Below are 26,443 nucleotides of genomic sequence, written 5' to 3'. Positions count from 1 at the left end.
ATCAAATAAAATTCTCCCCCAAATGTGACGTATATTCCAGTGGCACTTCTGTTTTTTCTTCTTTATTATGCATTTTATGGCTGGTGAGATTTATACTCATGAGTGATTTATAGTCTGGAAAATACAGTATACATAATTTTAAAAAGTCACCAAAGCGGCTGCTGTTACGGAGGGCTAGTTTTCCCTTCGCTCCCTCTGTGTGGGACTCGACAGGGAGTGTGGTTGTCAGCCAGCTTGCGACATAAGTCATAGTCAAGTCAGGCTGTTTCGGTCTGCGTACCTCTGTCTTGACATAAATGCGTAATGATGCCATCGTGTACACACTCAATAAAGGCAGTGTCCCAGTACTGCTTGCCTGGCATGGGAGAACTTGTTTCAAACAATTTGTAACTTTTTTTTTTATCAAGCCAAGTGACTACTGTGCTGAACAGATGAATGAATTCCATCTTGATAAGTCATGTGATGTTTCCAGGAGTCGGTGCGTGTCACACTGCTGATCAACGTAGGAGCATGTTGTAAGCGCAAATTTGAGAAAAGTCTCCTTTTTCTTAAACTAGATTGTCATTAAACTCCTTAATGATTATTATCGAACAAGGGACACATCTCAACACTGAAACACACCTGAAATTAATGAGAATCATTTATCAAGATTTATCATAGGTTACTTTTTTAACTGTTTCCTCTGGTCAAGTTTGAAAGTGCCCTACTGAAACATTCTTTAGACAAAAAATAGTTTATTACATAACAAAGGAAATCAATTGGTTCTTCGTTATAAAGTGAGGTGTGTTAAATAAAAATATAATTTACCCGAATACACTACCTGTCTTGACAATTTTCAATACGATACTCAAATACATTGACCCGCCCTGTTATACAGTTGTCTTTTTATTATTTAATAAAACTTGCAACAAATTGCAAAGAAGGTGCTCCTCAAATAGTTATTGATCAAAAATGTATTCAAAAATATTAACAAATATTTCGAGCCTTGTATACCAGAAAGTGAACTGTGAACTTAGGTGTGGGCCTGATGGGAGCTGTGCATTTGCTAAAAACACAACCGCACATCTTTTTTTTTTTCCTGGGAAGATATTGCAATACTGCTACTTGATCGGTTTGTGACATCTACAAGCCATTGGCTCATCAGTTCAAAGTACAGTTATACCTCGGTTTTCGTCCATAATCTGTTCCAGAAGGCTGCTCGAAAACCGATTTGTTTGAAAACCGAAACCACACTCTTTTAAAAAATATATATATACTGTATATTTAACACGTCTGCGCAGTAATGGAACACTACACGAGGAAGCGTCACTTCCTTGTCTACCCAAGGAAGCGTCACTTCCTCGTGTAAGGAAGGCGAGAGAAGTCAAGTGGCGCATTCAAGTGCGCGCAGTTTGTTCAAGAACCGATTTTCGGTCGTCATCTGAGGCATAAAAAAAACTCGAAATTGTTGGTCGAAAAGCGATTTGGTCAAAAACAGACGTTAGAAAATCGAGGTTTGACTGTATTCCGAAAATGAAAAGAAGCATGTTTCTGAATCGGAAGTTCGAATAGCAATCGCTAGTAGCCTGATTGAACTTGAGAAGTGATGAATTCAGTATTTGGTACCGTATATTTAAGTTAGAAATGAGCTCTGTTGACATAATCTTAACATTAGCTCCCGGTAATATATGACTAGAATAATCGTGTCACAGATACATAAGGTTGGTTCACACGGCAGAAGAGATCACCTATCTCAACAATCTTGCGGTGAAAAACTACTCGTTAGTGTTAGCTAGCTTGTGTAGTTAATGGTGAATCACCAAAAAATAAATACTGATGAACACTTGTGCTTCTTTCTATAATCTCTACGACTAATATTCAGGACGCGACAGTAAGACACGAGAAGTACTATCTCGTTCTGCACCATTTTCATTACCATTTCAGTGTTCTTTATTTACATTTATTATTTATTCACTCCGTTAAAGTTGTACTGTTGCATATTTCATCAGAGAAGATGTCAGTTTCATTTCTTCTATTGCATAATGTGCACGTACACATGGATACTTTATTATACATTGATACTGTCTGATACCGTCACCCATGACCTCTTTTAATGCCTATATTTTTATTTTAAAAGAAACGGTGTGCGCCTCTGTACTGCAACAATTTGGCTAGTTGACCCCGGTCATTTCAAGCATAAAGGTTTTGTCAAATTATTTTTTTTTTTTGAGGCGGGGGCTTTAACCTAGCATCTCTTCACCCAATAGGACACCCTTTTACACAATAAAAGGATACGAGATTCTGAATGACTGATGACTGAATGAATGAGATATTAATTTGTACATAGTTTGGTACAATGTCATGTATTGGAGTACTTTGTATGAAACGCATATAAATCATCTCCAAGGATAAATTTGCCATCATATTGCCTCCCTGTTGAGTGTAATGGAATGTTGACTTGGAAATAACATCCCAAACATATGGCCTTGTATAACTGAAGGAATGGAGGCAGGAGGTCTGGGTTTTTTTGCGAGACTGGGTTTTTGGCTACCTGGACAGTGAGTCAAACTGAATCATACATTCGGCAATGTAACCAAAAACCAAATATTAAAGGACCCCTAAAATCGTCTTTAATCTAAATAGGATGTGTGGACATCTGTCTTAAATGGAGAAAGGATGTTGGGAAGAATACAATGATGATCATGGGCAATAAAAGTTACACATGTTTTTAAATGTGCACAGACCTTAATGTGAACAACTGCTGTGTATACACCCATATGGTTATATTTACATTTAAAATGCTAGTTGATAATACTTATATGCAGTCTTTGTTGTTGTTTTTTTGTCTTATGAACATTAAGTTGCACCATTTCACGCTTGCCAAGTCACGCTTGCGACCTTTAGTGTAGAGTCCCCATTTAAACATTTTGAGGTCAGGCTTCAAACCTTTCTTCTTACCGAATTCAGCAGCATCATGTGTAGCATACCTAGTAATTCAGATCTTATTTCTAGTCAGTTCCTGGAAACTGGCCGGCATACTCCCCAGACACGTCACCCATGAATCATATTTGAGATGTTCTGCCGATATTGCTTAGCCATTGAATAAGCGTGTACAAACCTTCAGAGGCGACAATGGGGCTGACCGATTTATTGCTTTGAGATATAAATCATGATCCCAGACACAGCAATCAGAAGCGGCATGCCACTTGTGACAGGAGACAAACCTCCTAACTGGTTAAAAGGTTAAAAGCATTTTGCATCTCGAGCTGTCAAAATTATTAGATTGATCAACAGCTAACCGATGATCACATTAATCACCAGGTATTTTAATAATCAAATCATTGTTCATGTGTATATATATATATATATATATGGGTTCCATCCCAAATCCAGCACCTTGAGACTGTACGCAAGCCGAAAGGAAGGAGGCCGGGGACGAGTGAGTGTGAGAGCCACCGTCCAGGATGAAACATACAAACTCCATGAATACATCAAGGAGAAGGAATGAGGGACGTACACCACCCGAGGGGGGGGGTGAGACGAGGATTTTTAATCTATATATATATATATATAATATATATCTATATATATATATATATATTATATATCAGAGCTGTCAGTTTAGCGCGTTTTTATTGCCATTAATTTAAATGAATTTTAACAGGATTAAATTTTTTCTCGCGAGATTAACACTGCACACGTCACAAGCGGATGTTACGTTGCTCTATAAATACACCAGAAACAAAACGACAAGCGCGCTGCAGAAGTTCACGCCTATGTCCGTTTTGCCAGCCATGGCAGCGCGGAGACACCGACAACGGATACTTAGAGTTTATGAATGGAAAGTTTACTTTAAAAGTTGCCAGATTGCTCCACTGACAAGACCAAAGTTACCTGTTCTTCTCTCTCTGTGTATCATACAGGTATACATGTATGCCACTGATGCGATTGTTACTTGTTTGGAACTATTTTGTGTGGAAGGTTACAGCGTTCCGTGTCCATATAAATAGAGCGGGTGGAGCTTCTCTGTGTTCGTCTGACAGTGACGGTGCGCAGAGGCGGTGACATGACAACGAAAGTTCAGCGATGCAGTGGTAGCGACCTAGCGAAAATAAAACGTCTCCAGTGTTGTCATCGAACCAAGTGTAGTAATTCGAAATGAGGTCTACACAAAACCGTAGAGAGACTTCCGCGCAAGAAGGACCAACACAATCAACATAGCCTGACTGTGTTAGGGGGAGTGAACCCCGCTCCCCTTTGAGAATGTTTGTACGGCCGGCACATACAGCGGCACATAATGAACACTGGTGCCCGGTGTCTCGTTATTCTTCAACAAACATACAGAAACAGACTGCTGTGTTGAAAGCAAACTTGAGAAAAACGAAGTATGCAACCATGGTTTAAATCCACTATAGGCTGAGTACTAGTGTACCTTAGATGTGCACTTTATAATGTTATATTGTTCTGTTTTGATTTCATAAAAAAGGTGTTGTGTGACAAAATATTTTTTTTCACCGTTATTGATGGCCAGTAATATTGTGAGAGATTATGTGTGAATAACTGCACCAAGTGAAAAATGTCCATGTAAAATTCATTCATTCATTCATTCATTCATTCATTCATCTTCCGAGCCGCTTGATCCTCACTAGGGTCGCGGGGGATGCTGGAGCCTATCCCAGCTGTCTTTGGGCAGTAGGCGGGAGACACCCTGAATCGGTTGCCAGCCAATCGCAGGGCACACAGAAACGAACAACCATTCGCACTCACACTCACACCTAGGGACAATTGTAGAGTGTTCAATCAGCCTGCCACGCATGTTTTTGGAATGTGGGAGGAAACCGGAGCACCCGGAGAAAACCCACGCAGGCCCGGGGAGAACATGCAAACTCCACACAGGGAGGCCGGAGCTGGAATCGAACCCGGTACCTCTGCACTGTGAAGCCGACGTGCTAACCACTGGGCACCGCCCCATGTAAAATTGAAAATCGAAATTGTTATTTCAGTAAATATTTGCATTTGGCACATAGAAAACAGATTCATGATTCCATGTTGATGAGAGCATTAAAATGGGGAAAAATAGGACAAAAAATGTAAAAGGAAATTCAGAAATGATAAATGTGTGAGTAATCACGATTAATTTTTTAGTTCATTTGAGTTAATTATGACAGTTGCATTTTTAATTAGATGAAATAATTTAATCGTTTGACCGCTCTAATTATATATATATATATATATATATATATAACACAAATTGGATAGATCCCAATTTATATTACAATTGTCTTTCACGTCATTTTATTATTATAATAATTATAATTACAAATAATAATATATATATATATATAATATATATATATATATATATAAATTCCTCGTCGCGGGATTCGAAACACCTTCTCCCGTATGTCAAACCGATGCCTTACCAACTGAGCTATCCGGCCGTATATATACATGTGTATGTGTGTGTGTGTGTGTGTGTATGTATAAACCTTTACAGTAGGTCATGGACCGCCACAAAGCATTCAAATACACACCATGCTATATAGGCCTAATAGGCCTCATTTCATAACAGTAACACTTAACCTTATTTGTTAAATTGATACCAATCACTGTTGTATGTGCAAGTTAACATTATGTACCACACTGGCAACCAGTTTAGGGTGTACCTCGCCTGCTCCCCGAAGAAAGCTGAGATAGGTTCAACATGCCCGCAACCCTCGTCTAATTAAGCGGATCAAATAACGGATGGATTTAAATACAGTTTCAGCTAATCAGTTGTTATTAGTACCGGTAATTATTTCCAATGCAAAGCCACACATTAGTGAACATTGATGGTGTTGCAGTTCTAAACAGAATAATGCCAAATTCATGCATTTTACTGTTTGCTTCATTCATTATTTCTTTCAATTTCTGTCTCATTCCTTCTCTAATTTTCCATGAATCTTATTTTGGTTATTTCAGAATCCAAATGAAATCAAATGGCTGAATTTGCATGCACTGACAGAATATTGCATGTGCGGTGTTTGCCGTGAAAGGAGAAACGGTTGAGTTGGTTGTGGGCATCTCTGTGCTCCCCCATTGACATCAAACAGTTCTCTGATATGGAAATGGAGGGCAAGGGAAGAATGGCTTCTTAGTGGGGCTTTATTAGATATAGGCCAAGGTCTATCCTTTCCTCTTTCCATCTACCGCTATTATCTTCTTTTTTTGTGCATCTATTTCTTTGTGCAGTTGGGCTGTTCACCTGTCGACTTCACCAAAATGTCTGTCTTTGTATTTATCTATTGTGTTGTTGCTTGTGCAATAAGATGCCATTCCAACTAATTGCATTTTAATGGTGATACATGAAAATAACTCAAAAGTGCGAAACAAGCAAATGAGACCAAGCCAAAAGTAATACTACTTTGGTCCTTGAAAGGCAGCATTGAGTTACTGCTGTTTTCGTCACATACGGTGGACACAACCAGAGCGTCTGAAAAATTTGAGCAGCGGTCTATTTTTCATGATTTCATATACTTGGCTTTTTGAATAATTCATTCAAATTTGGCACTCCAATATATCCTTTCCACAGTTTTCTGCATAACATTTGTCAAAATGAGTCTGTGTCCTGTTTTAAGGATGACATCTGTGTGGTTCGTGTATTGGATGCAATAGCCGATAAAAGGCAAAGGCTTGCTTGCAAAATGGTCAGATTTCAATTCACCAACATTGTGTCTTAGGTTTGTGTCTCAATATTCAACTCATTCTGTCATGAATATTCTTGAATATTTGAGATAAACGGATTGTTCAAACTCATGTATTTCTGACCAACAGAAATAACTTTGAAAAAGGACATCCTGCTAATTTCCAGCTGAAATTATCTTGCAAACCTAATAAAAGAATATTAGAAATTATACAGTTAAAAAAAAAACAAGATATGGGGACTTTTAACAACACTCGCTTTTATTTTGCCTTGACAGGGCCAATTGACAGTCACCAAGTACCTAAAACAGACTTGAATTCATGGTAGGAAAGTAACCTTTATTCAGAGTGCTATAGGTGGACAATTAAATCAACTTTTCATTTTTATGGTACCGTAACGGCCAGGAAGCTTTCTAACCCCAGTCACAGCTTCACTGAATGTTTCAATTTATGGTGTGGAACGGGGAACATTTATCGTTTGTCTTTCCATTATTGTTTTTGTAGACAAGATGGTAGTCTCCAATCTTTGCATGAATATCCTTTTTTTTGGTACAACTGGTATGACAAAAGTTACTCACAAATAAATTCAACAAGAAGCGGATTGTGCTGTGTAAGGTCAGCAATGTGGTATAGGGCAGTTACTATATTACAGATGACATCTTTAGCAAAGTTTTTTTTCTCCCCTCCCCTGTTTGATTCCGTTGATACAGTTGCACCAAAACAAAACGTTTCTGGAAGCTACTGTGTTACCTTGAGGTACTGTATGACTGCAGTTGATATACAAATGGCAGGGTACGAAAAAAGGAACATATTATGTTATTGCTGACATCACACATTTTGACTAAAATATTGCAAGAAAATATGTGTGGACAATGTGGTAAAATGAAAAAATAAAGATAATGAAACCCTAAATTTAACTTGGCTATTTTACTTACTGCTCTTGAAGCAGGACTATAGCTCGTGATTGGTGTGCCAAAATATTGTTCGCTGAAGCTTTGTCTCCATTATTTTACTTTTTAATAAGCGACCACATGCTGGATGAGTCCGATCAGTTCTGCCCTCCAAAATAAACTTCAAAACAACAAAACAAAAAGCAGCAATAACAACAACTTTTACAGTGTGCCACTGAAAGCTGTACTTCACAAAAGAACTATATGCCAGATGGGGGAGTTTTGGAAGGTACCACACATTTCCTGCCTTTGTTGCCGAGAGCGCATGTGCTTTCTATTGAAGGCCATAGAGAAAATGAGAAGAGACTGAGGAAAGGGACCGAATGAGAGGAAATCGATCTGGGTCCCATTAATCACAGAAGAGGGATCCCGGATAGGCATATGCACTATGGGCCAATATTTAAAACTGTATTCAGGGCACAAACGTTTCTGCAGTTGTTAAAATCTTGTATTGCGTAATTATTTTGTGTGTGTGTGTTTCTCTCCCACAGCACTTTAAGAAGCAGAGGAGGCTAATCCCGGAAAGAACTGTGTGGAAGTACTTTGTCCAGCTTTGCAGCGCACTTGAGCATATGCACTCCCGGAGAGTCATGCACAGAGGTAGACTTGATGAAAAACACTCCATGTACAGTCCTGAACAAATTTATTAGACAGTCACCTCATTTAAAGTTTATGCCACAGCTGCCCAAAGTTATATATTTCTGTTATGGCTAATACACCAGTACGTAAAAAAGCGCCATTTACTAAAATTAGATTTTTTTTCATGCTAAAATATCACTGGTAAATAGTAATAATAATGTGAATTTTTGACTGAATTTTTCAAATGTCCTATTTCTGTTGTTTTGTTTAGTTATCCTCCTAACTACCAGGAAAAAAAAAGTCCAATCACATTTATTTTGAAATTCCCCAACCTATGTGAAGTAATTGGACTACTCCAAAAGAAATTTTTGAAATCCCACTACATTTTTTAAACAGGCTCAAATACACTTAGAACAACTCAAACAACACTTTAACATGTTCATAAGAGTCTTATAATTAAAATGCCAACAGCATTTCAAGACAAAATGTGTTTGATAAAAAGTATTACTTTTCCTCTTACTTTTTCTAACCCCTACAAATTTGGTCTCATTGCAAAGCACTGAATGTCCTCTTTTAAGTAACAAAAGGAGTTAATGCGATTGGAGGCACAGGGTGGGAGATATTTAGGTTCACAAATATCCTCTACAGAGGACAAATTTGAACTACTGGTAGTCAGGAGGTTATCAGGGTTGTCGTGGCTCAAATTAAGGCAGAGATGGTTCCATCCTCACCGTGCGCCATAATGTGCATGTACTCTGTAAACTCAGCGGACTCACTTTTTTTTTTTTTTTTACAGGAAGCATACTTTAAGTTAAGAGTTGCAATAAGAATATGACTATTATCATGTTATCGTTTATTAAAACTTGTATCGGTGAATAATGGACTCATGGCTTATCTGCTGGGGCCACTTTTGTTTGGGACACTCATAGATTATTTTGAAGCACCCTTCAAGCGCTTTGTGGTCCATGCGCACCTGTGCTGCAATAGCACACTGCAGTGTCCTCCATTTAAAACAAACAAACAAACAAACAACCCCATTTCTTAATGTATCTATCCACTAGGAAAAATCAACATGCCGATGGCACCGACGAGCGGGGGAAAAACACGATTTGATTTATTTCTTTTTCGGTAGTTGTCCAGGTCTTTCCTGCTGATATAGCGCCTCTATAGTGGTGCAATGCTGCAACTGCATTTAAAAGACATGGCTGGCGCAGTGGGACATCAATCGCTATATCAGCACAGCTGGGGCTTTACACTGTGTTGAGCAATATCAATCGGGCTGGCTGAGGGCGGCTGCCACGCAATTTTGAATGCAGCAAAAACCCTGGTTATTTTTTTTTTAAATGACTTAATTTTTTTGTTGTAGTTTTTAATTTTCAGTTCATTTCTTTCTTGAGTTGCACAGATGTGTATAAAGGATCCCTTGGATTTAGAATGACAGTTGCAGAAAAGACCGTCAGCGTTTCATATTCTATTAATTACATTTCAATATAATAATTCATTGATCTCATTAGAGTTTAACCTAAACCACCCTAAATAATGTAATTTCATTCAGAAATAATGCTTTTAAAAAATGGTAATTCGCAATACTTTTTTGTACAAGTAGGCCAAAAGAACATAGTGTTCATGGAGCCATGTGTGTTCAATAGCACTCAGTCAAATTAAGTCCCTAGAAACGTGCGCGCGCACACACACACACACACACACGCACACACACACAGCTACAAGTGTGATAGACTTCCGTTCGACTGTCTTTGATTAGAGTATTGGGACACTAATGAATGGAGAGCTCAGGGCTTTAAAGACCACTTTACAGAGAGGAGGTCTGTGGAAAGCCGCTTAATAATTACACTGGACCAAGTTAATAAATTTCAAAGGCTGATGTGCATCATCATATATCAAACATTACTCCAAAAACACGGAGATGGTTTGCCTGACTAATGTGACTGAAGTCAATATTTTCAAAATTAAATGGTACACACAGTTTCTCAAACGGAACAGGTTGGCATCATGTTATTGTAGAATATCACGTTGACATCCCAGGAATTTGAGTTTGATAGCAACAAACTGACCAGAATTTGTTACAGTATCATTTAAGTATCTGCCTAACCTAACTCCTTTCTTCTTCAGATATCAAGCCAGCCAATGTATTCATCACAGCTACAGGAGTAGTGAAGCTAGGAGATCTGGGACTGGGGCGGTTCTTCAGCTCCAAAACCACGGCCGCTCACTCTCTAGGTAATTCACAGCAGTCTTACAAGTTCTTGGAAATGAAAGAAATACACTCTTATGGTTGTGCAGCTAAATGCATACACACACACTTGCACAAGGCAACCCCGCAGTAATCACCTGCAGTTGGATGTGTTTCATTAGCCATGGTGAGAGCAGAGCCATGTGTCATTTAGCCATGCTGCCTACTCACAATTGTGCCCAACAGCTTCATAGGCCACTTAGTCACTTCCTGCTGCATTGCCCTTTAACCCTTGTACAGATGGATACACAGTACAGGCATTTGACACACGGTCAGATAGGGGCTGTGTTTTGTAAAGCAAGCTGGCAAACTTTCCAATCAAAGTTACTATTGGCAATAAGTGGGTGCATGTTTGCCATAGGAAATAAAATCTGATGACACAGTATTTTTCTTTGAAGATATGAGACGCTATCGTAATTAGGATGTTGGCCTTGTTTAAGAGTGCACACAAAAAGGGGGCGCTAAACCGGAGACAAATTTACAATTTGGAACCACATGTTCTGTTCTATTCTTCTATAATGAGTTGGATATTGGATGTACTATGAGCCATGTACCGTGAATCTTTTGGAGTGAAGCCAGTATCCGATTGAGACGTTTGAGTGATAATTAATTTCTAAAAGAACAGACCAAGACATTTGTTTCGCTTTTAAGTAGACATGGGGTTCAACACAAAAAGACCCCCTTACGCCTCTTCCTCACTTCAAAGGTGTGCAGGTGTTTAAAACGGTAATCTGCCACTTAACAATTTGTAAACTGCCTGCTCTTACTGCCGTTTATCACTGTGACCCTAAACCATCACAGTTAATTTGCTATGTCAAAAGGTTGCATGGATTGATCAATTAAATATTAGGGTTTTAATTAATGCCTCCTGGCTGACACATGATGAATTTTGTATTCAATACTGTAAAACACTAAAAATCAAATGCTAAATTTAAAAAAATGTGAATATATTATCAAGGTGATTATCAAGGTATGACAAAAAAATAGAATTCTGTATATTGTCCTTTGGCGTGATTCTTCCCGTCCTTTAGTTCTGTCCCAACAATCACACAATGTTATAACGTTTCACATCAGGAAGCGGCAACAGCTCAGAGAGCCTGTGAGCAAGCTAGCTGCAGCCTACTGTGAGACCCAGCCCTCTCTTGTGACGTCACAAAACAATGAAGAAAAATAGTCATGGATGTGCGCCGAACATCTCCAATCTTTCCCGAGGCAAGAGCGTTGTGACATGACGCTGCCTGGGGAAGCCATTTTAATTTAAAACAAAACAAAACAAAACAAAACATGTTTGTTTCCGATCGTTTCCTTGTTTTTTGCCTCGGCTCATTTGGGGACAAATGCACTCGCAGGTCATCATTATTGTTGATGAGCAGTAAAAATTATGAGAGCCGAAACTGTTAGCAAAATAAGTTTTCTTTGTACTTTTGACCAAAACAGGTGTCATATGACAATGCGGAGAATGCTTCACTTTTTCAGTGTGGACACCTGCAAATCTCGGGACCGTGTGAAACATGAGTACAGTAGGGAAAAAAAATAAGAGTTTTTGAAGGTAGTTATTTATTTGTTTATATATGTATTTATTTATTTGGCATGCTGGGGTCTGTGTTAATTAAAAAAATATTTCCATGTGAATATCTCATGTTACAACATGAACACCTGCGGCATATAGAGCTGTGTGGATTATATTTTTACAAATATTTATTTTGGGTGTATCAAGTGTGGTCAATATTACAGAAATGACTGTAACATAACAGATGTTCTTAATTTTAGTTGTTAAGAAAATACATTTGCTTTACTGGTCTTGTTGTAAAGCAGCCTTAAAATTTGTATCAATCAAAATTGCATTGGAATAGAGATGTGCGCTGGTTACAGTTTGGCCTGCAGAGATGTCCAAAGGAGCTGTCCAAAACCTTTCTGGCAGCCTCATGGCTGCTTAAATTAAGTAGATTGGAATATGTTGAACATATTCCACTGTCATTCACGCTGTCTCACTTTCTGATGTCGAAGTGTTATTATCACACTCGGCATGCTATTCCAGGCCACTGTGCAGTGGCAGCAGCAGCACAGACTGTGGAAAAAGTGTGACTCTCATGATCGCTGTGAAAATGTCTGCAATTGGCCATTAAACGTTAAGTCCACAGCACCCTCTTTAGGCTGACCCGGGACAGGCAACTCCTTTCCATCCCATTCCTAATCATTCATTTAAAGCTACTCGAATGTCATCTTACAAAAATAGACACATAAAATACATAGTTATTAACGTTAGTATCAAAGACGCCATGTTTGCGTCAACTTTTATGAATTAATCATTTCAAAATATTCAGAAAGATTCAATAACAATTTTTTTTCAGACCGATACCAAAGGGAGTGCGCAACTCTTGATACCAAGTAATGTATACCATTTGTACATTTGATGCGTAACATGTCGAGCCAATGGCTGGTAATTTTGAAGAAAGAAAATTTATTGATGGCAAAAGGCAAAAGAATTGCTCCGCAAAAGAGAATTTAACTTCAAAATAAAACAAACAAGTCACTCTGATTTGGGATTCAAGTGTCAAACAAAACAGACAACTCCAAAGATATAGTCTTTGTTCAAAATAAATTGAAGCGTGAAATAATACTATTATTATTATTATTATTGTTAACTGTAAAGTTATAAAATAGGGCCGGGGAAGTATTTCACATCAGCCAATATTGATAAATCAATTATTTAACCAAATTAAAATAATACAATATATCTCGACCAGTTCAGAGTGTACCTTGCCTACTGCCCGGGATAGGCCCCAATACTCCCGGGGCTCTCGTGAGGATAAAGCGGTTGGAATAACGAATGGATGGATTAAATGCACTAAAAATAAAATATAATAACATGCAACCATCTAGAGGAAAAATGCCATTCATACAACAAAATATACAGTATGTATATACCTGGACAAGTACAAAAAGCAGGCAAATTGTGAATATGGCACGCTGTAAAATGTACACACACAAAAAAGCACTACAATGTTGCCTTCACTGCATTCAATAGAAACAATCGACCTTGTTAATGCACTGCATAGTCGCAACGTTCTGCTTTTCTCAGTAAATGAAAGTCAATGTGTAAAGTATGTATTGATATACTGAAATACCGTAATCGAGAGTCATCATACCACCCAAATTGAGTTGACAAACAAACGCGTAGGTCGCTTGCACGCAGTTCAGAGCAATGCATTCTGGGATGTCTTTTTTTTCTGCCGCAGCCTTCTTTGGGGGTATGTCATATGCCTTGCATGCGCACACAGTATTCTGACAACTTGCCAACTAATCTCAAACAGCAATACTGGCAGAAAGTTAATCTTTGTGGCCGAATCGACTCATACAGGCTGTCCAGTGCAGATTTTTCAGCAGAGATTCCTTCAGACATGCTCTGTGATACACAGCCAGATGAAACCTTAAAAATCATTGGAGGATTACAGAGTGCAAGCTTCAAAATCTTAGCCGAAGAACCCGTTGCGCGGGTGAGTAAACCGCCAGGTGTTGTTAATGTTGTACAGCTCGCATAAATGGCGTGCTCCATTGCACGTACACTAACCACGCAGTGCAGAAAGCATACACATATACTAACAGAAATTTCATTCTAATGAGCATATGAGAGGATTGACATGGATTCACCTACCTGTAGAAAAACGTTCTGTTAGCCATTCATGCCGTTTAGTTCTTGATTGTAGAATAGCCACAAGAGGGTGTGTCTTAAGTATCGGTAACTGATATTAGCAGCCTTTGCCAGTACTCCATACCTCCCCAGACCTGGTATTGGTGCTCGCTCATCCCTTCACGTATTTCCGTGCACGAGAAGCCCTCCTTGCAGCAAATGTTCATATATTTGTAACTTTTTTTTTATCACTTCACCCCTATTAACTGTCTGTCTTTAATATGTTTTGTTAAGTTGCAGACACTCTTCTTGTCATTCTCTCGTACTCTTCCCCCAGCATTGTTCTTCTACCTTTTGACACAGCTGAGGTGTGTGGAGTGTACGGATGTGAAAGAGAAGAAAGTGAAGTCCGGGTCTACTGACAGATTGAAGATGGGGCAAAAGAAATGGAGTCGATCACCAAGAAACTCTGAGAAAGAAGGGCGTAATGTGTCCAGTGCTGGAAAATAATCTGACTATTTGACAGTAAAAAGAAATAGCGAGGCGGCCCGGTAGTCCAGTGGTTAGCACGTTGGTTTCACAGTGCGGAGGTACCGGGTTCGATTCCAGCTCCGGCCTCCCTGTGTGGAGTTTGCATGTTCTCCCCGGGCCTCCGTGGGTTTTCTCCGGGTGCTCCGGTTTCCTCCCACATTCCAAAAACATGCATGGCAGGCTGATTGAACACTCTAAATTGTCCCTAGGTGTGAGTGTGAGTGCGAATGGTTGTTTGTTTCTGTGTGCCCTGCGATTGGCTGGCAACCGATTCAGGGTGTCTCCCGCCTACTGCCCAAAGACAGCTGGGATAGGCTCCAGCACCCCCCGCGACCCTAGTGGGGATCAAGCGGCTCGGAAGATGAATGAATGAATGAATGAATGAATGAATGAATGAATGAATGAATGAATGAATGAATGAAGAAATAGAGAAAGCATAGCAATTGGAAAACGGAATGGCAGGAAAAATTGCAGTGAAAGTAAAGGATGAGTGGGAGAAGCCATGTTTGAGCATGTTTGCACAGAGTTGTCCCAGTTTGGCTCTATAATAAGCTCACTCACCAATGCAGTGGTGGTCTAGCCATTGGGTCTGCTAAGAAGCTTTAAAATTCACAGTCAAAAGCCTTTTTCATCTTATGTACACTCGCCTATGCTACTTCCAATAACACAAAAAATGGTACTTTCCTCTCCTGATGTATGTGTGCATGCGCTTTAACTCTGTCCACAACAACATGTTGCGCTCAACAAATTTGTTAGGCCATTACCCAGTGTCAGGTTTGTGTCAGAGCTGCCATAAAAATAACTGCATTTATAATGAATAAAACGGAAGCATTATTTTTGCTGATGTAATAGGTAGTACTGCACTGTGCTTGACCCAAATCATATTTTTAACGCTAATATATAAGTATAACCCATTAATTATGAAAAAATGTGAAATGGTGTCAACTCAGAGAAGCCCAGTGAGCCGACTCAAATTTAAAAAGGTGAATTTCGTGTAATATTCCCCTATCCTGTTCAAAATGGTCAGGTAGTGATCCGGTTGAAAATGAATGAGTGCACATAAAACAGTTAATGACGCTGGATGGTCTGTTTAAGATTGGTCGTCTAATAAATTTTTTAAGCACTTTAGATGCCACAGTATGTGTGAAAAAGCTACACACGAGTATACAGTATATGACACTTTAACAGCTTTTGGGAGCAAAACATCATCTGCAGTGTGGGCTTTGGCCAAAAAAGTGAGAGACAGAAAAGAAGAAAGCAGGCAGAAAGATTATGTAGTCATTAAAAAGATGTTAGGCAGTAATATGTAGTACAATACACCTGTAATTAACACCTTTAATGACGGCAGCGTTAACGATGTGAACTGCGCAATGAGAAAATTCAGAAAAAGCAGAACACAAGCTGGATTACTCTGGGAAGATTATTGGAGATGAATGGGATGATTTAGACAAATATGTCTAGAAATGGACACTTATTCTATAAAAGCTAGCAGCAAAGTTGTATAGACTGGTCGTGTCAAAATAAGAATGAGGAAAAGCAATGAATTGCACGTGACTACAACAGACCCGAGGTCCGCTGCTGTGATTCCTGAAAATGTCCAAATCTGTCAAAACCTACACGAAATAAAACAAAAAAACAAAAACAGTGGAGCCCAGAGTTTAAAGCAAACATGGTGAAGCAGCATTTAGCTACTATGCTGCATGCAAATAGAGTAAGCTGCCAGCAGAGGTTAAGTTAGCCCCAATGTATGCTTTTAAAACCGATTTTCCTTTCTTACTGATGACTGAGGTATTTTAAAGCATACATATATATTTTTTTCCAAAATCTTGTTCTGTTCATTGTTTTAGTCATTTTAGTCAGCTACAGTGAAACTCCTCTACAACGTAATCATGTTTGCAGCAAGAAATTTTTCACAACGGGGGTTTTCACTGTAGCAAATTTGATCTCAGATGTAGGCACACACACACACACACACACACACACACACACAGAAACGTATATGTACACGCACACACAAACTTATGTGACTATTTTTATTCCAATAGTGCATAAGTATGAGCACACACTTATTTGACACTTCATATTGTCAGTGTAGAAAGGAAAAAAAGGGAAAGAAATTGTGAAATTTGCGATCAGCATTCACTTTCACTTACATCAATTTCTTGGACAATGTCTTTTATTTTGCTTGCTCGTCTTTCATTTTGATCACTTTCACCCTCTCTTCCAGCATCAGAGCTCTTCTTGTCTTAGCTACTTCACATCCAAATGTCCGTTTTGTAGCCATTTTAGCAATGCAATGTCCATCCTTGTCTGAATCTCACAATAGCAAATACTTCATGGCATGCAATGAATTTTTAAGCCAGCCACGGGACGCTTCGTAGTCCTCGATGGGCCATAGTTAGCTCTCAAAGGCTAAAAATCTTACGCTAACTGGAGCGCTTCTTACGCTAACTGGAGCGCTTCTCTCTCATTAGCACTCCAGTTAGCGTAAGGTTTTAAGCCTTCGAGATCTAACTATGGCCATCGAGGACTACGCAGCATCCCGTGGGTGTTTTTAGCAAAATAACAAGTAGAACGTTCATTTATTTGAATGTCTGTCGAGCCATAAGCAATTTTCTCGGAGCAGCTAATCAGATGCTACGGATCTAGCTTCAGTATCTACACACATAGACAGTGAGGTCCCTCTTGGCCAGTCGGAGGCCAGGATGATGCTCGGTAAGCCAATGGCAGAGCAGCAGCGATGAGTATATGGAGTCCAGGAAACTCGCAGCTGTGACCGAAATAAACATCGTTCACTATGTAAACCAGTGTGGTGGTTGCTGTTGCCTTTTTTCGAACAAAGCAGTAGAGGTCGGTGTTGGATAAGACTTTGTTGTAGTGAATGTCTTCACGAGGCAGGGGCAGAGAAAATGATTTCGTACAACGCAACGGGGGTTTTCGTCGTATGGAAGGCAGGAGAATGGGAATTGTGTTAATGCATGAAGATTTTTTCACATATTCATTCAGTTTCATTCATCTTCCGAGCCGCTTGATCCTCACTAGGGTCGCGGGGGGTGCTGGAGCCTATCCCAGCTGTCTTCGGGCAGTAGGCGGGGGACACCCTGAATCGGTTGCCAGCCAATCGCAGGGCACACAGACACGAACAACCATTCACACTCACACTCACACCTAGGGACAATTTAGAGTGTTCAATCAGCCTGCCACGCATGTTTTTGGAATGTGGTAGGAAACCGGAGCACCCGGAGAAAACCCACGCAAGCCCGGGGAGAACATGCAAACTCCACACAGAGAGGCCGGATCTGGAATCGAACCCGGTACCTCTGCACTGTGAAGCCGATGTGCTAACCACTGGACTACCGGGCTGCCCTTTTCACATATTATTATGGTATTTTCGGCCATGTAGGTTTCCTTCTAGAGGAGTTTCGATGTACTTTTTATTTCAATTTGCTTTCAGTGTCTTTAACGGTTTTGTTGGTCAACGCTTTTAAATGGTCCACTTAAAATTATGTGAAGCAGATTGAGTACCATGTGTATGAAAGATGCGATTTAATAAAGAAAATAACAGACATAATCTGATCGACTGTCAAATGGTCTCCATCCAAAAACCTTTTACAGCTGTGCATTTTTTAAATTATTTCACACAACTGTTTAAAACAACAAAAAAAGACAAATTGAATTTGAGTGATAAAGAAGTTAACCTCTGTGAAAAAAACACTTTTCCTAAACTTTGACAAGAATCAACAGGTCTCATTTATTCACCATGTGTATGCACATCTTAATATCCTCAGCCCACCCATATGCACAAATGATGGCTCAGCATTCAAGGAACACGTGAAATGCACATCTTTTCCCCGAGATGTACAACGTATTGAAACTGCAGTCATTTACAAATCAGTAATAATAATTTGCGCAAGAACTTTTAATCAGTCATTTGCTCATGAGTTGACTTAACAGTAACTTACATCTCACCTTCTACCTCTCTTGAATTGTTTTACGAAAAATACAGTACGGTTCTAGTCATGGGCAATCATTGAAATCAATCCCAAAATGATTTTCAATTTATTTAGATGAATAACTTCATTTAGCATGCTGAAGCACGCTCAACCCAGTCTTCTTTTCATGCAGCTATTTGCATAAGAGAAGCTGATTCTTTTTAATCAGCTAATGAATGTTAGGGTAGGGGAGCTTGTTTCGACCGTATCATGAGACCTCACACGCGAGCACATGCTATAAAATCAGCCCGATGACCAATTAGATACCTCCTGTTTATTCCCCTCTTCAAGTTAGCTTTCACACTACCGCTGCCGAATTCATTATTCATTTTGGGGGGGAAACTTTGTTTTTTCATTCCAAGTAAGCATTAACCAAAATGAAAGTCGCATTTCCATTTCCATCGGCTCCTGATCTAATCGGGGCAAATTCACCCGTTCACGCTTAACGTCAGTTTCTTATGCACCTTTCTATCACACTTGCCAGATGCGGCGATTCTCCCATCTAAGCTTTTGACGTACCCACACCGCGCGTAACCCTGAAATTTGTGCGCAACCACCACTTGTTTATTTTGTACAAACTCCGAAGACTTCTCTCTTTTAGAAAGGTCTGTGGACTGCAGATGCATTTCATATCTTTGATACCACACCAACATCACAATCTCTTATCTTTTTTCTTGGGTCATACCTAAACACTTGCCATTGTGCATTTTGTCTGTACATTCCTGTTTTTACTGAAATACTACGCTCAAACACTGAGGACTCTTCTTCCAAATGAAACACCCTCTAAATTGACAGCTTCTGGAGACCTTTGTGTAAACACTGGCCACATATCATTTGTCTGTATTAAAAAAAAAAAAAGAACTATAACGAAACCTAAATCGTAAAAATCAAATTGTACATTTCAGCAACGCCATTCAGGGCTGCTGAATACAGTTTTGGACAAATTGATGCAGTGCATACATTGTTTTTGTTTTTGTTTTTCGGAGTGAGGGACTGGAAAGAACACATTACCACATAATTTTATGAAAATAATATCATATAGAGGACTAGTGTTGTTAAAGACAAAATGTGGACTTGCTCGATTGCTCCAAGTTTCCACATAGGTTTGCCTTCAGAGTATGTGGAATGAGTACATGTTCGTAAAACGCCCGGCCATATGTGATTACTGTAATGTAAAACTGCTGCTGGATGTGCTTGGTCGACTTTTACATGGGAACTGCCAGCAAACAGAAAGCGAATGCAAAAAGCAGCCTCTCAAACTCTGCTAAGAATGCAGTGAATCTATAAAGCCAGTTGCGGTGTCTTACAGACATGATGTAAAGCTGTGTGGTTCCTGTTGGAGTCCAGTTGGGTGAAGGTCTGATTCTCTGGAAAGCTGCCAGTCGCCAGGGTAGTCTTAGATTCTTGAGTTTCCAAACCAGAACCAGAAATGGGCCTCCTTTTAATGCTCCATCAGTGCTCCTGGGGCGCCTTCAATAGCTGCTGTTTCAGATCATTACCAAGGCCACTAATCAAAACTGATTTATGCATATTTCGCGTCAGCTGTGGATGCATATACAACGTTGTTATGCTTTGACAATCATATGCACTTTATGGCCGCTCATGGTTATATGCAACCTTTAAATATCATCTTACTTGAGCTGACTAATAATTAATAGAGGCCATATATTTTAATGACTCCCTGTAGTTTGCCTTACTCGCACTCTTACGAAAATTCCTGGAGTGTTCCTACCTCTGAACTTGCCATGGTTGAAAAGGCTTATTCCTTGTCCGCTTTCCTTGACTGTGTGAGCGTACGTCACAAGGTCTATAAACCGCGGTAAGCAATGCAAAATGGTAATAATCACTGTTCCTCCTGTTCTCTTTTTCCACTTCCATCTCTCTGTGTACCATTCCATCATCGAGTGGGTACTCCATACTACATGTCACCGGAGAGGATACATGAAAACGGATACAACTTCAAATCGGACATCTGGTCACTAGGATGCCTGCTCTATGAGGTAAAGTACAGCCAAATATATTTTGAAGAAATGCGGTACCCAGCCTGTGTTCAAGTCTATGGCAGGATTTTACACAAAAAGTAATGAGTCATTACATGCTACTTTGGGTCCGGGTCTGAGGTGACGTGGAATCGGAAATTCATTTATATTGTATCTAAAACGAACAACGTAATAAAGGATCAGGAAGGGGTTGACCTTCTCCTAGACAAAAACAAAAAAATAGAGGAAGGAAGATGAGATGTAAAGTGGAGCGGGGCAGCTAATAGAAGGAAAGGGAGGGGATAGGTGGTGCTTGAGATGGAAGACCTCCTCAAACTACAGCACCATCCCACCAGGTCGAGGTAGGCCATGCAAGAAGCCTGTGGAGATGAAGATTTCCCAAGCCCTGCACATCACACCATGCATAATATGCCATTTGAAGAACAGGCACTTGCTGCCCAAACTGCTTGGGCCCAAAAGGCATCCACAATGTGTGGAAACGCATCCCCTCCTCCTTTCCTCTCTACTCTTTTCTGCTCCCTTCTTTTCCATTCCCTCTGCGTGGCTCCCTTTTCCTCACTTAACCTACAGGCATCAGGAATTCACAGAGACATCCAAGAAGGAGGATCCCATTGGTACTCATTGATCTCACTCTGAACATGGTAGCGGCTTAGGTTTTGTGCTGGTTTGTGCTTGTGCCCACATGGACAACAGCTCCGTTTGAAAGCACCGTTGTTGTTGTTGTCCCCCCCCCCCCCCCCCCCGACCTCCATTTTTATGCCTGCGGGTTTGGTGAAGTCCAAAGGGTCTGTCAATACCTGGTCATATTGTATCAGCATCTATCTTCATCTTCCATTCTGTTTGATCCCTTTTCTCCTTGTGTCCACCCTCATTACGTTCTTTGACCCTCCATGTGCCCCTGAGCCAAACCCCTCCTCTGTGATACTCGTGAAAGGTAAGGAGGCGGAGTTTGCTCAACATCAGTTGATAAAAATTATCACCTCCCAACATTATCTCCTCCTGTCACTGGGGAAAATGCCACATTTTTGGATTGGTATGTACTTAACTTGCAGTTTGCCTTTTGACACACACAATTGATACCGACATATGATTTTAGGAGAGGAGCAGATTACCTTTTTATGTAGCTCGGCCAGTTATCCCTCTCAAATGAGTCTCATTGCACCCCCACTATAGTATATGTATTGATGTTGGCTCTACGAGACCCAGCATCCTTGGTTCTCAGCAACTTGCATTTACATGTGATGAGCTGCCCCACGGCTAAGTCTGTGTTTTTGATGGTGGACTTGTTTTTGAACAAAAAATGTGAGCCTCCTTTAAACGTTTTACAAAGTATTTATTACTTTTTCGAACTACTTACCATTTTTTTTAAAAATTATGAAACCTACTTAAAATGACCTCATCACTTGTGGCATTTGATTTGTTTTCTCGTTCGAGTACAACCTCATAGTAGAGAAGAAAAGTAGTAACTGATGCGTTTGCTAAAAAATTGAATTAAATCTCTAAAATGAACACACCAATATGTCAAACACTGAGATACATTTTACAATGTCCTGCTCACTGGAACACCATATAGATTCTGGTCCTGAGAATTAATCAACCCACCCTGACCCTTTCCTTTGTTATTAATATGTCAAACTTTAGAAATCATTGCTCCACTGACACGAGGTGTATTTGTAATAGTCCTCAGACACTCTGACTTGTTCTTTGATGAATATCATCCTAAAGAAACATGACTAATGTGAACATGAAAAAAGTCGTGCTTTCTTCACTTGGACAGCATGCGTGCACAGTGTGTAAGAGAGAATGGGACCGGACGTACGCACGTTTAGTTGCTATCATTTGAAGGTATTGAAAATCGTTGTGTGTGAACAGCCCTCATGGATAGCTGGAGAAGCTTCCGCAGCCGCTGAAAGAGGCAGAAAAGACCCCACTGAATTAGTGTTGATTAAACAAGGAGGTTTGCGGCCTTTGTGAAAGTTCAAGAAAAGCCCTGCTGAAGAAAAGCGAACACTGTTTCTCTTTGTGTGTCTGCGTGTCTTACCGCTGACGACTCACACCCCTTTAGACAGCAGGCATGCGTTTGCATTGAATCTTTCTTGAATATCAATGAACCTCTCTCTCTCTCTCTCTCTCTCTCTCTCTCTCTCTCTCTCTCTCTCTCTCTCTCTCTCTCTCTCTCTCTCTCTCTCTCTCTCTCTCTCTCTCTCTCTCTCTCTCTCTCTCTCTCTCTCTCTCTCTGTCTCTCTGTCTCTGTCTCTCTCTCTCTCTCTCTCTCTCTCTCTCTCTCTCTCTCTCTCTGTCTCTCTCTCTCTCTCTCTCTCTCTCTCTCTCTCTCTCTCTCTCTCTCAATCCACACACACACACACACACACACACACACAAACAAACCGGGGCCTCAGAGGTCAGACAGTGAGTCAATCATCGAAGCCGTTGCAGTGACACTGAAAAAAATGAGTATGCGTTTGTGTGGCGCGCATCTCGGTGTTTGTGTGTGTGCGCGCAAGCGCGGGGGGCCAGCAGCTGTCAGGGGCTAGGAGCAGCAGACACTAATGAAGCAGATGAATAGTGCAAAAACTCCCAAATAAAAACAGGACAGTTGACATTTTTCATCTGTCAAAAGTAGAAGATGCATGAAAATACATTTGGGGTCTTGTTTTAACCCTTTGCCTTCTGGTATCTGCTGCTGGCATATCCTCCCCCACCTCCCAAGCACCACATCCCCCTGTGCGTCTGTTTCAGTCTCCCTCTCTTTTTGTCTTACTTACTTTGAAGTGTATATTTTTGGTAAACACTCACCAGCACTCAAAAACATGCACTCTGTTCTACCGAATCAAAAGGCAGACACAGAGAGTCAACGTGGTCCTTTCCATGGCATTGAAATGAACTTTTGCAGCAAGTAGTCAGCCTGTTTAGTTCAACGACTCTGAAAGACGGTTTTCCTCTACACGTTTGACAACTATCCTCTGTATTTTATTATATATATTTTTTTTTACAGCAAATGAGAATGTATGGTGGTAGTGAAACTGGAAGTGGATCTTTGTTTGACATTTGGTGCAAATGTCTCACACCTCACTGGACTGATGGCATTTCAGGTTGGAATGAATTGATTAAATAGTGAACTGATTTAATGGCGAGCAATTTAGTGTTCCTTTTAATTGTGAGGTTGGTATGTATAAGTCAGGTCATTCCTGAAGAGTTAATAATTAGTCTACCGGGAGTTCAGGGCTCCAGAATGATCATAAATGGTGACATTTTGCTCCTAAAATTTGAGAGCGTTTATGTGATATTTTTTTTCCTACTCACACATATATGCAACTTGTAAATTTGCATTAAAAAAAATCTGTGTGTGTGCGTATGTGTGTGTGCGCGTGTGTGTGTGTGTGTGTGTGTGTGTGTGTGTGTGTGCGCGTGCGTGTGTGTGTGTGTGTGTGTGCGCGCGTGCGTGTGCGTGCATGCACCCCCTGAATTTTGTAAAATTTCAGCTTCAGGGCCACTGTGCTTCTCACTGGGGAGAACCCCCACTCTGGAGTCTATGAGGAATAAGTACCTTATAGAGCGGACACACAAAATCTTTGGGACTTGGTGCATGGCTGCACGTTTTGAGCGGTAGTGTGGAAAAGTGTTTTGGAAGGATAAAACAGTGAATCCTGCTTTTTTTCTTTCTGTAGTTGTGTATAACATGGTCCCGATTTGTTGGCATCCTTGTGTACCCTACCCTGTCCAACAATTATGAAGATATTTGAATGATTTTTGAGTCATTCTGGGCAGCTGAGTCCAAAAAGGAAATGTCTTTGAATTGGTCCTCATTTGAGAGACATTGATATTTTTGACAATTAATTGATTGATCATTGGGGGGGGGCTATCAAAAGGCTTGTTTATTCACTCAAAGGTGAACAAATCTTGTTCTTTATTGCTAATATTGTCAAATTTTCTTAGTTTTTGTTTTATTTTCTCCATGAAACATGATTTGCATAATAGAAGGCTCAACGTTGTAGCATAAAGACAATGCCAATTTCAAAATGTCCACATTTTAAAAACCTTTGTTAAATAAAAACATTGAATATCTCAAAAGCAATCAATCATGTATAAAAACTGACTTGCTTAATCACTTTCTCTCGTGTCTCATAAATAATGTGGAACAACTTCATAAGTACTTCATTAATTACGCTGGTGACGATTTATCAAATACAGGATGTCTCAGATCATTTATGCATAATCATTTGAAACTCAATGTATTTCACCACTTGTTAAACATTTAGGCCTGACACAGCTTATATTCAACTTAATGAAAGCACTTGGGCTAATGCAAATGTTGCGCTAAAAAAAAAAAAAAGATAGAGAGGTTAAATGCGTAGGTTTCTATTATTAGGAAGGCTGTAGAAATTCTTGACCGATTTACATACTGCTCTGTAGCAGTAAAAATCTCCTGATGCTGCTGCCTTTTCCATTCACATCTGTTTACCCACCTTCTGTGTTTGTGTGCATCTGGGGCTCCATAGTATGGCGTTTTTTCATTGGTCCCGCAAAGTCTGGTATCTCTGTCGCTCACCTCATGACTCTTTTTTATCTCCACTTTCTTTGAGCTCTTCCACAGTGCTACAGAAAGGCCCATTTAATTCAAAAGAAAACTGATTACTGTATTCCATTTAACTTTTCACTGATTTTGATTTGTCTATTAATTAAAGTCTAAATTTCAAGTAGAATAGGTGCATTTAAATAATATTCAGTGTACTATACATCAGAGGCTACGGTATGACTCAGAGATGACCCATTGTCGGCCAATACTGTGGAATGAAAAAACTCTAGCAGTCGAACGCCTACAAGCAATTGCATCCGTCCACTAATGCAACCATTGAAAAGCAGTCTACTGTGCATTGCCACAACTAACCTTACTTACGATGCCAAACAAAACTTCTCACTCTCTCGTGGGCCCACCTATATCCAACTCACTTTACTGTATGCTCTGAGAGCCATAAAACTGATTTTTTGGAAGAGTTTAAGGACACAAATAGCAAAAGGTGTGGTGTTAAAAAAATAAAATTATCTTGTCTGTCTTCGGACCTGAAGCAATTGGCATAAGATGCGCTGTTAGAAATAGTGTTTCAGTAAAAGCTGTGGTTGTCCCACGATATTTTAGTTCACATGAAAAACACGACAAAAGGGAGTGGTGAAGCAGTTTGCGAAAGAGAAATGGAAAGACAAGGGCATGCCTGGATCAACGTGCTAGTTGTGAAGTGTTTTGTGTTAAATTTTATAAGTTACATATATCTGTCTTTGATGGTGGACAGGTCAAAAGTGAACGTTTGGGCGTTCGTGCACCTTTCCATTGGGTTGGGTCCGTAGATCTGTCTGCTAATTTTGTAGTTGTCAAACAATCCCAAAGGATCCTAAACCATAGCAAAGGAGTGGCAAATAGTTGTGAATTTTTGCAATTCTGTCCCATATGGATACTTTTACACACTTTTACAAACATTTGTGTGTGGTCTCCAAAGGCCGTATCTCACTCAGCAGCGATGGTTTGCACATTTTCCTTGCCGCCATCCATTTTGGACTTTTTTATTTTTATTTTTTGCAACTGTTGGGAAAAAAATTACGTTTCTGGCGACCTTGAATGAACAAACCCTGGTGAAAAATCCTTCGCTGCTTGCGCACCCGCAAATTGTCACACACCCGGTTAGCTACGGGCTTGGGTATCTCTAGAAGTTGCTTAATTTTGCCAATGACGAAGGCGACCTGTCTTTCATCAACATTTGTCATAAAAGTTGATGACTCCAGCATTCGCTGCCTCTACAAGCATTCAAAGCTCAGTGAGATCCCACTCTTGTTTCAATCTAAGTTACTTTAATTTG

General features: G+C 40.0%; 1 protein-coding gene across 1 annotated transcript in view; it reads left to right on the top strand.

Annotated features, from left to right (window-relative positions):
• The window catches only part of nek7 (NIMA-related kinase 7), an 80,930-nt gene that overhangs the window by 48,780 nt on the left and 5,707 nt on the right, over positions 1-26,443 (top strand). Inside the window, exons 6-8 of the mRNA XM_052073950.1 lie at positions 8,102-8,210; positions 10,320-10,427; positions 20,500-20,594. Coding sequence (XP_051929910.1) covers positions 8,102-8,210; positions 10,320-10,427; positions 20,500-20,594 — 312 coding nt within the window. The remainder of the gene's footprint in view (positions 1-8,101; positions 8,211-10,319; positions 10,428-20,499; positions 20,595-26,443) is intronic.

The sequence above is a fragment of the Hippocampus zosterae genome, chromosome 8, assembly GCF_025434085.1.
Source record: "Hippocampus zosterae strain Florida chromosome 8, ASM2543408v3, whole genome shotgun sequence".
NCBI classification, from domain to species: Eukaryota; Metazoa; Chordata; class Actinopteri; order Syngnathiformes; family Syngnathidae; genus Hippocampus; species Hippocampus zosterae.
Note: the sequence above shows the minus strand (reverse complement) of the source record. Positions and strands in the feature narration are given on the sequence as shown.